General features: G+C 36.8%; 1 protein-coding gene across 1 annotated transcript; it reads left to right on the top strand.

The window, feature by feature from the left end:
• The first annotated feature begins 1,452 nt into the window (after nt 1-1,452).
• LOC143622298 (alpha-mannosidase At3g26720-like) lies at nt 1,453-8,084 on the top strand. The gene is made up of 29 exons (XM_077093485.1): nt 1,453-1,659; nt 1,754-1,837; nt 2,430-2,518; nt 2,610-2,784; nt 2,882-3,001; nt 3,078-3,161; nt 3,262-3,333; nt 3,425-3,538; nt 3,608-3,708; nt 3,795-3,888; nt 3,969-4,136; nt 4,220-4,315; nt 4,391-4,456; nt 4,546-4,602; nt 4,672-4,891; nt 4,995-5,134; nt 5,235-5,294; nt 5,662-5,721; nt 5,799-5,918; nt 6,012-6,131; nt 6,215-6,280; nt 6,359-6,471; nt 6,557-6,641; nt 6,741-6,851; nt 6,955-7,050; nt 7,136-7,183; nt 7,276-7,344; nt 7,412-7,820; nt 8,060-8,084. Exons 1-28 carry the CDS (start codon nt 1,462-1,464, stop codon nt 7,625-7,627), a joined length of 3,042 nt encoding a protein of 1,013 aa, XP_076949600.1. The 5' UTR covers nt 1,453-1,461; the 3' UTR covers nt 7,628-7,820; nt 8,060-8,084.
• The last annotated feature ends 4,106 nt before the right edge of the window (nt 8,085-12,190 follow it).

The raw sequence follows: 12,190 nt of genomic DNA on the forward strand, positions 1-12,190 counted from the left end.
ATTGATCAATATGTTGAAAACTACCAAAACCCCATGGAGAATCCACACAAGTGGGACTCAACGCTCCTGACTTGCGAGGAGGTTACAAACCTACCCGCTTCATACCCAAAGATCAAGCAGAAAAGTCGGGAATTTCTGCGTGACATCAGGAAAACCGCGGGAAGAATCCCCACGGAAAACCTAAAAACTAAAAACCCCTTTTCAAAACCCCTTGCTAAGTCCAAAAGTTCACCTCACTTATTAATAATTCATGAGAAGAACATTGGACTGGGGGGACTTGAAGAGGTAGGTCCCAGCAGAGCCCAGTTGGACCCGCAAGACTCACCTTGAACAGGGACGTCTGCGCAACGACCAACTGCTCCCGCAGGACCCACCATGCTCAGAGAAAACCTTACGCGCAGTACGCCAGCTGTACCCGCAGGGAAAGCCTCCCAATGGTGAAGTACCCCGCCTGTTCCCGCAGTTGCGGATACAAGCCATCAGGGAAGGCTACCCGCACTAACAGCAAGGCTACACGCACAAGGCACTAGTTACTTCAGTAGTCACATGAAGGAATGAGCAAGGCGGGAATACTCCCGCCTAAATGAGCCAGTCCGTATGCTTCTGGAAGATCTTTTGTACTATATCTACTAAGGTATGGGCAAAACAGACGATCTGACCGGAACAGCCCATGAACCAATCACAGGGTGACATCTCACCGACAACAGTACGAGGAGGGGCACCCTCTAGTACTGTTTGTCATTATTAGCCGCTGCCTACTCACCAACCCTTACTATGGGACGTGCGCAGCCTACAGTTGGTGGAACAGTGCATAGCCGGCAGTAAAGGAACAGTGTACAGCCGACCTTGTTACTGTCGACCGTAGTCTATCCACCAACCAGCATGGCCTGTGCGTAGTCCACTGTTGGTAGAACAGGAATACTATTCAGCCGGCTGTACCTTCTAGGAAACCTACCTTCGGCTATAAATACTCCAACACCTTGGAATGGTAAGGACATCATCTAATATCTCATTCTTATCTAGCAATCTCTTAATATACACTTATATTCAGAGCAATCTAGTCTGATTCTCACGCCGGAGGGTGGTCACAAGGAGGAACCCCCCCTTCTCAGTGACGAGCTTACGGTGTCTGTTTTGCAGGTCACCTGAAGAACAACCTTCTCTGCTGGACCTCATCCTAGTGGGAAACATTACTTAACCCCCAGATTATCCATAATCTGCCCCGGGTCACTTAGTGTTTCTTCACACACTTATTCAAAGTAGGCGGCAAAACAAAATTAAAATTAAAAGAGCCTTAAACATTATTTTACACCATGCGTGTCGTCAGCTTTACTCAACTATCATTATTTCCTTATTGGAACTAATAATCAACTTGTACAACACACTCTACACTATTACTCACTCAGATAACAAAGGCCTTTGTTATTATCGTTTTCAGGTTGCAGATAGCCACCGGAGACGATGAATCTCTTGCTGAGTACACTCCTCCTCCTCCTCCTGTGGTATTGTGCCGTGGAGTGCAAGTACATGGTGTATGACACTGCTCAAACAATCAAAGCTGACAAGCTCAATGTTCATCTCGTACCTCACTCTCATGATGACGTAGGCTGGCTCAAAACCGTTGATCAGTACTACACCGGTGCTAATAACTCAATTCGAGTATGTTTTTACTTCTCTATGCGCACTTGCATTTATTTGATTATTAGTTCATCATCAACTGTTGTTTGATTTAATTGAAATTGAAATTGAACAGGGCGCGTGTGTTCAGAACGTGTTGGATTCCGTGATTTCAGCTTTGATTGATGACAAGAATCGGAAGTTCATCTACGTTGAAATCGTAATAACTTTCTAATTTTGTGTATTCGTTGTAATTAGGTTATTGATTTGATAAGGCAAATTGGAGTTTACTAATCACACGTTTGTAGTTAGCCGATAATAGTCGCACTTCGATGTCACCGGTCCCACATTTAACATTAATTGTTTCACTTTCCATTGGAACTTTGTTAAGAAATACTTTAACTACGTAATGTTTTTTCCGAATTTCAAACTGATGTTTTAGGGATTTTGATAATAATTCAAACCGATGTTTTAGGGCTTTTGATGTCGATTGATGTAAAACGTATTATTTCAATATGGTGCTCCAAATAGCTTGGTTTTTGGTAATTGGAAGTTTAAAAACCTGAATTTGAGCACCGTTTCTAGGTGAGTTTTACATCAATCGACTTGTATCATCCTTCTGATAAAAAGCCCCAAAGCATTAGTTAGGAATTCGAAAAAAAAACTAATGAAATTTAGTGTTTTTAATGGTTCCAATGAGAAAAAAATAGGCCAAATGCGGGACTAGTGGCAAAATATTTTTGAGGTGGGATTATCAAAATTCAATTTGCCATTTAATAATTGATTATATTCCTCTTTTACGTTCAATTCAGGCGTTTTTCCAGCGATGGTGGAATCAGCAGAGTGAAGTACTTAAAACTAAGGTCAAGGAGCTTGTTAATAACGGTCAACTTGAATTCATGTGTGTTGATTGATTTTGAGCTTTTACTTTTGTTAAATTAAACACTGTTTAAATGTACTTGTTCTTAACCCTAATTTGTTGCACTATTAAGAAATGGGGGAATGTGCATGCACGATGAGGCGACACCGCATTATGTAGATTTGATCGACCAGACAACTTTGGGACACATGTTTATCGAACGGGAGTTTGGTCAGAAACCTAGAGTTGGTTGGCAGATTGATCCTTTTGGGCACTCTGCTGTCCAGGCTTACTTGTTAGGTGCTGAGGTATACAGTTGATTATCTTTCTTAGATATAACTTAATGAGCAGTTTAACCGATGCTTGGTTGATGTACTGTACCCTCAATAAGTCAATATGTTGCAGGTGGGATTTGACTCTCTGTACTTTGCTCGAATGGATTATCAAGACAGGGAAAAGAGGAAAAATGAAAAGACACTTGAGTTTGTATGGCGGGGTTCTAACTCTCTCGGTTCATCTTCACAGGTGATGTTTTGTCTATTAGCTTGTTCTTAATGTTTAAGTGGTCTGCCAGTTAATGTTTTTATGTGGTGACTTGCAGTTATTTACTGGTATATTTCCCAGACATTATGATCCCCCTGATGGTTTCACATTTGAGATAAATGATGTGTCTGAACCTATTCAGGTAATTGACATAGAACACAATTACCTTGTGTGATCTTTGATTCCTTTGTGGCTATGTTTGATTTTCTTTTCTTGGTTTGATTATTTGTTCTGTTTTGAAGGATAATCATCTCCTTTTTGACTACAATGTTCAAGAACGGGTCAATGATTTTGTAGCTGCTGCTGTTGCTCAAGTATGTAACTGAATCTCTGTTACATGCATGGGAATCTTTTTGTAGTTTTAAGTAGTGTTATATTCTTAATTATGATTTATATTTGGTGAAGGCTAATGTAACAAGGACAAACCATATAATGTGGGCAATGGGAACCGATTTTCGGTATCAATATGCAGTTTCATGGTTCAGGCAGATAGACAAATTTATACATTATGTTAACCTGGTATTGCTCTTTATATTTGAATGCGGTTTATTTCTTTGCATAGAAACTAATAAATTAGTTATTGTGAAGGATGGGCGTGTGAATGCACTATATTCTACCCCATCCATCTACACAGATGCAAAATATGCAACTGATGAAACATGGCCTCTGAAAACTGATGACTTCTTCCCGTGAGAACAATGCTATCCTTCAATGTCAAACAAATTGATACCCTGTACTTCATCTTATGTTCTAAAAGAACAAATGAAACTTTTAGATATGCAGATAAAGTAAACACCTATTGGACTGGATACTTTACTAGCAGGCCAACTTTTAAAGGTTATGTCAGGACAATGAGTGCTTACTATGTGGTAAGTTGTATTAATTATAAAAACTCTTTTTTTATAATTCTGTACTTCTGTTCAGATCTCACACTGTGCTGCAAATTCAGGCTGCAAGACAGTTAGAATTTTACAAGGGCAGGAATGGTTCTGGACCAAATACAAATGCTCTAGGGGATGCTCTTGCAATTGCTCAACATCATGATGCAGTTAGTGGTACCCAAAGGCAGCATGTGGCTGCTGACTATGCACTGCGTATCGCAAAGGGCTATGCTGAGGTGGAGCTGATTGATATTGTTAAATTTAGTTTAAATAATCAAGAGTCGCGTGTGTTGATTATTCTAGTACTACATACATGCAGGCTGAGAAAGTTGTTGCTTCTTCTTTGGCGTTCGTAACATCATTAAAATCAAGTGGAAACCATGAAAATGAAGAATCAGTTGGCACGTTTCAGCAGGTTGAATGTGGATAATATTTATGTGATTTTGACTACATATTTGGTCAATGGCTAATTGGTAGTTTGATATATCAGTGTCCTCTACTTAACATAAGTTATTGCCCTCCATCAGAAGCTGTTTTGAGTGATGGAAAGAGTTTGGTAAGCATAATCCACATCTCTTTTTTATTAATTTCTTATTTTTTTTGATGTCTAGATGACTATCATAGTAAACTCTCTTATCCTTATAGGTGATAGTTGTCTACAACCCTTTAGGATGGAAGAGAGAAGAAGTGGTCCGAATTCCAGTGCGTGCTGAACTTGACCTTGACTTTAATATATTTTGTCTCTGTTTGATGTAATGCGAGTTGCTGCAGGTTTCTTCTCATGAATTAATTGTTTCGGATTCAAGTGGAAAAGAAATTGAATCACAGCTTCTTCCAATTTTCAATGCGTCATTAAACACAAGGGATTATCATGTTAAAGCCTATCTTGGTAAATCTCCAACTACTACACCCCAATATTGGCTTGGATTTACAGCATCTGTACCGCCTCTCGGTTTCAGCACCTACATTATCTCAAGTGCCAAACACACAGGTCAACTCACTGACCCTGTTGTTACAACTGTGTCAATGTTACAAATAAAGGTTCACAACAGTTGAGATGATATTAATATGGCATGTGTAATAATGATTAGCAGATACAAGTTCAACAATGTCAACAGTGTGGACTTCAGATACTACTAATGATAAAACTGTAATTGTTGGTGGAGGAAACTTGAAGCTGCATTATGCTACAGATGAGGGAAAGCTTACACATTATGTTAATAACAGAAACTTGGTAGTTAGCTTATATTAAGTTGTAGCAGTTGTAGCAACCGTGTGATATATGATTTTATCTAACATAATATTAACATTCCTTTCTCGGCACATGATTCAAGGTTGAAGAATCCATTGTACACTCATATAGCTACTATTCTGGGCATAATAGCACAAATCAGGTACATTGATTCAGTCCATTTTTTTTTCATTCTTGTATGATAATTAGATGAATGGTCCTTGAGGTATATCCGGATCTTACTTTTGGTCCACAATTATGATTTATGAGAATGTGCACTATCAGTCCCAACTTATACATAAACGTAACACAAATGGTCCCTAACATGTATGGGCGATTAACTTTTGTTGTTAAGTGGTGTAAAATGACCAACATACCCCTTACTATGTTACAGTTGTGCATAAGTTGGGTTCTGTGGTGTACTTCACATACCTGAGGATACAAAGTGAAATCTAAAAATAACACAGGGACCATTTGTGTAATTTTTTTCTCTTCTATTCATCTTCTGAAGTTGTTTCTGATTTTTGAAGGCCTCTGGAGCTTATATATTCCGTCCTAATGGCACATTTCCAATAAAATCTGAAGGACAGGCAAGCAATTATTCTTTTTCTAGTCCTATTTGATTTGAGGTAATTAACACAAGGACCCATTACATGTTCTATTACAGAAAGCTTTTGCTGTGCTAAAAGGTCCGTTAATGGATGAGGTGCATCAACAGCTCAACTCATGGATATATCAGGTCACTCGTGTATACAAAGAGAAGGAACATGCTGAAGTTGAGTTTACTGTAAGTTTTCAATGGCTTGATTATGTCATGGTGACAGTTTTCTGGTGACACGTGCATACTATCTAATTTCATGTTCTATAATTTGGTAACTAGATTGGACCTATACCTATAGATGATGGTGTCGGGAAAGAAATAACAACTCAGATTACAACTTCCTTAAAGACAGACAAAACATTCTATACTGATTCCAATGGGAGAGACTTCATCAAAAGGGTATATATATAGATATATAGCTATATTTGTATCTTAATATTCCTCTCTTTGTTTACAGCCTGATATTAGTCACTGTTTTGTAGGTTCTTAATTACAGAACCGACTGGGACCTGCAAGTTAACGAACCAGTTGCTGGAAATTATTACCCAGTATGTGCTCAAATAATAACTTAAAAGTTTGAGTTTCTTATAATTGTTTGACTTCTTGTTTTTTTCATGGTTGCGTAGATAAACCTTGGAGCTTATGTTAAGGATGGAAATTTGGAACTTTCGGTGTTAGCGGATCGTGCGGTAGGTGGCTCAAGTTTAAAAGATGGTCAAATAGAACTAATGCTCCATAGGTACGATTTTCAGTCACTGATGATGTGGCACCTCCAAATATAATAAACATTTATATAAGCATGTACTTTTAAATTGCTTTTGTAGGAGGCTGTTATTCGATGATGTTAAAGGCGTTGGTGAGGTGCTAAATGAGACGATATGTGTCCTTGATGATTGCAAGGGATTGGTGGTAAGCACGTTGCTTCATTGTAATATTTGTTCACTTAGCAAAGTAAAAGAAAAAGAAAAAAAGAATGCTAACTTAATATTCATGTATGGTGTTTTTTAGGTCCAGGGAAAGTATTATATTAGAATTGATCCCGTTGGAGATGGTGCCAAGTGGCGTCGCACATTTGGTCAAGAAATTTATTCTCCACTCCTGTTAGCATTTGCAGAACAAGTAATATGATCTTCTATCATTATACATACATATATATATATATGTGTGTGTGTGTGTGTGTGTGTGCATTCATGTGTCCTTTATATATATTTATATGTTGCAGGATGGAAATGATTGGAAAAACTCTCATGTATCATCATTCTCAATGATTGATGAAACATATAGCTTGCCAAACAACACAGCAATTATAACTCTACAGGTATACATTGATCATATTGCAATCCTGTGTTGTTCATTGAAGTTATTCATTGATCATATTGTATTTGAATATTTGATCACTGCAGGAGCTTGAAAGTGGAACCGTACTCCTTCGATTGGCTCATCTTTACGAGGTTTTTGTTCAACTTCAACATGTTTTATAATAATTTGTCATGTAACATTTAGTATGATACTTAACAGGGTTTTTGTTGTATGGTTTTGAAAGGTAGGGGAGGAGAAAGATTATTCTGTAATGGCGAGTGTGGAGCTAAAGAAGCTGTTTCCAAATAGAAAGGTATTTTACTTTTCATTATGGGATTATATACTGAGGTTGTTTTGATTTGTGTTAATTTTTATTCCAGATAAGGAAAGTGAGAGAAATGAATCTATCTGGTAATCAAGAAAGAGGTGAGATGGATAAGAAGAGGTTAAAGTGGAAAGTGAAAGATTCATCAGAAGAGAAGATTGTGAGGGGAGGTGGTGTTGATCCTGAAAAGCTAGTGGTGGAACTTGGACCCATGGAAATCCGGACGTTCTTCATCAACATTGATAATCTCATAATGTTTGGTTCTAAATGATGTATATCTGACCATGTTATGGTCGTGTAGGGTGAACTTTTACCATGTTATGGTCATGCAGGATGTATTTGACGATGTGTTTTTATTCGTTCATCCTTTGGGTTTATTTTGAAGTCTTTTGATGGAAAATAAGTCCGGGTTTGGTGACACTAAGGAGTTCATGAAACGAGTCACACTTTGCGACAACCAAAGGGTAACCAATTTCCTTTCTTTTTAGGCCAAATGTGTGTTGGATATGATGCTTGAAGCTTTTAGACCACCTTCCCTTTTAGTTTTACCTCAACTGTCTGCATGATAAAGAAGCGGTTGGGGTCAAGCTCCAAAGAACAAGAGAGTTCCTTTTGAGACAAAAGACATCTGATGCTTGATTCTTTCTAATCTAAAAAACAATTATATATGTAAAAGCAAACTTCATAATGGAATAAATCTGAGTTAATTGTGCTTCCCCCTTGAACCGGCTTCAGTCTTAGACTCTTAGGTCAAGCGGACGCTACTGCAGTAAAAAAACACACATCCAGTGGGCACTACTGCAGTAAAAATACACATCACGCTGCAACCTTAAGCAATGGCCAAGTTCATCAACTGTTTTAACCAAATGCCTCAAACGAGCACGTTCACTATTTGAAATTGATTTTTTAACCACAAAATACACCCTTTAATTCTACTTCTAAAATCCACCCGTTGTCTGCTTTGTGGGACTTAAACCCACACCAATTTGGTGGGATGAACACCAGGCACCACTAGGCCATCAGCAAATCGATTCTATATCTTTGGGTGTTCTAACTAGCCACCAGAAAGATCTTTCTAACTTCAAATTTATGCCTTAAGATACAGAATTGATGTCAAGAGAACATCACATCCAAGGTTGATCTTTTGCACATATGTGGACAGTTTGGTAACACACAAATTTGAACGAAATGTCATTTGAGCCAGAGAAAATCATGTAGTCTTTAGTCCTGAGATCTTAATAGGATTAACAAAATTTTCAAAACAGTTGCAATTGCACTATTCAACATGAAGAGTCCAAGGGATGATGCACTTAAATATCATAGTGAGCGGGCCGGGTAGTGATTGTTCTTGCACACATCAATATACCATTAAGATCAACTGCTGAAGTAAAGAATTTGCATGCAGCAATAAAGAATATTTCCAAATGTGTTGGGAGATATATCATAGTCAGGGATTCAAGCAGGTAACAAAGATACAAAAATGCCTGATAACAAAAAAAAATTCTTGCTTTTATTCTTGTTCTTTATCACTTTCATTCCATAACGAATAAATAATAATTTTGCATATTCAAACATAAGTTGCCCAATTCAACTGTAACACCAATAATATAAACACAGGTAACGCATACTCTCCAATCCATTATGAAACAAGAAGCACACAAACAAATCCCAATAATTAACCGACCGCAAAAATCCCTAACCAAAGCACTCTTCCAACACACAACAGCAGCAAAGGGCAGCCAAACTGCAAAACAAAAAATGTTCAATTCCACATCAACCGTCTCTGACCTAACTTCGCATTACTGTGTAAAGTGAGTCGGGCATGTTTGGGATTGAGTTTCAAATCGTCTTTTTCAATATAAAAAGAGGCTTTAGGAAAACAGCTTTTTTAACCGTATCAAAAAGCTAAAATAAAAAAGAACACTTTTTTGACTTACGGATTTTTAAATTGTTTTCAAACGCAATCTTAACCATACCCGAAGTACAAACATACATACCAGCCTTTAAGGAAAGAAGAGCAGCCATCCTGATGATGATGATCATAGTGGCAAGCCTGGTATTGTGGCTGAGGCGGTGGTGGCGGATAATTTGGAGCATAATATCCTTGATAAGAAGGCGGGTGTTGCGGATACGAATACTCGCCTTGGCCTGATTGATCCGGGTACTGGTAACCCGGTGGAGGGAATGGTGGTGGTGCAGATGGCGGAGGGTATGTAGACCCGTATCCTTTGTTTAAGAAAACAAATTAATTGATATTTGAAATCAAGAGAAATGAATGAATATTACCTGATAGCTCATTTCTTTCTTGCTTGATCAGAGTCGATGAATGAAGATAAGATGGATGATTGTTTAATTCTTTTCCTCGGAAATTTATACTGTCGCCATAAACCTAGGAACCCTCTCGAGTCTCCTTGGGTTATAAATAATGTCAAAAGGATTTCGGACTCGGGTGAAATAATTTTAAAATAAGTTATTATAGGTTTAAACAACAATTAATATAATAGGTTACACAAGAGTGAAATTTGATATGAGCCGTCCGATAAGATCTAAGATTGAATACTAATCGTTCGATAAGGATGGATTAAAAAAACGGTTATTTTTCATCACATGTAACTACCTCACTAACCCATTTACATGGGTAACCACCCACTACTAGACATAGTTATTCCCACTCGACTATTAGTATAATTAAACTAAATTCTACCACCTAAAAAAGTGATGTAACTAACTTAGCGTTAACTTCCCACTACCCATGTGGGTAGTTATTTTGTGTGGTGGGTCAAATGTGTTGGAAGGAATATGTGTAGTAGTGGGTAGTTACATACTTTTATTTCCGTTCATAGCATTTGGTGTTTCAGTTGCTAAATTGTAGTGCATACCACTCTATATAGTTGGATTTTGTTTGCTTATAAATGTAGTTCTAAGGTTCATTTTTTATTGTGTTGGTAAGTGACTTAGTCATGAATAAAGAGTTAAATCATCACACATCCTTGTATGATGAGGAGGTACTTTAATTCAGTTTTTTGTTTCTAAGTTTCTTATACTTTATCCTCTAATAATTGATATTTTCCTAATTGTAGAACAACGTTATTGAAACAGAAAGCAAGCTTTATGAGGTATATGTGGAGGTAAGCATGTTTGAGTTATTTGAGTTTCTAATGTGTTTTTTGTTGTTGTTGCTGAAATTCTTTTGATATTACATAATATATATATATATATATATATATATATATATATATATATATATATATATATATGAAATTTGATACCATGATTATGTCTTTGTATATTCTAAGTTTTTACGGAAACTCAAAAACAGTACCAACAGGTCAATGGTTATTATTATTAAATATGTATTTGTGTGTTACACGAACTTCCTAACTATTGTCATTTGTGTTTTTAGCTGCACAAACTTGAGAAGGGCGTTGGTGAACCCACTTATGTTAAACAGGTAACAACTTAACTTGCTTATTTGCTCGCTAGCGTACTAAAATCAAATGCTAACACCAAATGCTAACACCTGTACCATTATGCTAATAACAGGAAGAAGATTCATTTTGGGGGACTTGAATGACTTTGATAATATCCCACTGTATTGTTCTTGCCAAAAGGATATTGTTGTCGAAATTAAGGATGAGGTACTTATTTCTTACTTGTGTTTACTTGAAAATAACTTACAGTTGATTAAATATTTTGTCTTAGAATCGCAATGCTAACTGACTCAAGAAACGATCTCACGCACTCGATAAGTGGAAATGGGAGGATGTGATAGAGATTGCAAGTTCCGAAGATGAGTCAGAAGAGGCTTGGGTGCCTATTAAGAGGAGGACTTACAATGCTCGTGTTGTAAATCGAGTTGATCTTGATTGAGGACCGTATCGCTTAATGTTTTAATATTGAGTTTTTTAAGTACTATCATTTTGTAGCTAGACTTATGTTTTTATATAAGTTGTTTCCGTTATCATGCGTGTTTTGCTTTTTTGTTTGACGCTTCATCTATGTAATTGTTCATTTTAATGTCGAATTATGTCACTATTGCATTTTCAAACTCATAACCAACATGAATTATATTGTTCAATTCTTATCAATTTTATTTAAAGTATCACAAGCAATCATTCATGAATGTTAGCTTCATGTTGTAAAAAAAACGAAATGTGACAATGTGGTAGACTGCGTTTTTGAAATTTGATCGTGTAAATTACTACATAAACAAAAAAAATAAAAAGTTAATCAAAAGGCATCATCATATGATATGTTAAGGCATGCAAAGTAAGTTGATGTTTATATAACACATTGGGTAGTAACATACATGCTTTAGTTGGACCAATGCTTTTTTTCTTTATGTCATTGATAAGTTCAGTAAGCTTTATTTTAAACACACGTGCCACGATATCGGGTCGATCTGATGCAGTCATACAAGGAGTTGTCACGTTAATGTGCCTTTCAAATTCTGGTCATTTGGAGTTGCATGTCATTGTGATAAAAAGGTCAGGAGGACCAGCCCAACGACCTACAGCCATTGCGTCCTGATATTGTTGGATCATATATCTAGTACCGCCGGTAAACGATGCTGGTAATATAACACGAAAACCAATTGATTCACCAGTTGTCTCTCCCCTGGTAATACGGCTTGCAATAAATCAACGTTAAAAATTTGATTTATTTCTTAACATAATGACGTTAGTGTAAGTCATTTTAATGACCTAACAACGAAACTTGATGTTTACTATCATTTTTAGATTTATAATGATTTAATTAGACATACGTACATTGATATAATATACATATTTAATGATGTCTAACGTTGGGTAGTACAAAAGCATATAGCTAATTC

This window comes from Bidens hawaiensis, unplaced genomic scaffold (assembly GCF_021521415.1).
Source record: "Bidens hawaiensis isolate Kalapana, Puna unplaced genomic scaffold, B.hawaiensis_p1.1 tig00003115_1, whole genome shotgun sequence".
Classification (NCBI taxonomy): domain Eukaryota; kingdom Viridiplantae; phylum Streptophyta; class Magnoliopsida; order Asterales; family Asteraceae; genus Bidens; species Bidens hawaiensis.

Bases quoted from the DNA above. Each gene is read 5' to 3' on its own strand.
- LOC143622298 (XM_077093485.1), top strand. From the start codon at position 1,462: ATGAATCTCTTGCTGAGTACACTCCTCCTCCTCCTCCTGTGGTATTGT. The intron at 3,539-3,607 runs GTATTGCTCTTT...GTTATTGTGAAG, and splicing joins TTATACATTATGTTAACCTG to GATGGGCGTGTGAATGCACT. The intron at 4,892-4,994 runs GTCAACTCACTG...AATGATTAGCAG, and splicing joins CTCAAGTGCCAAACACACAG to ATACAAGTTCAACAATGTCA.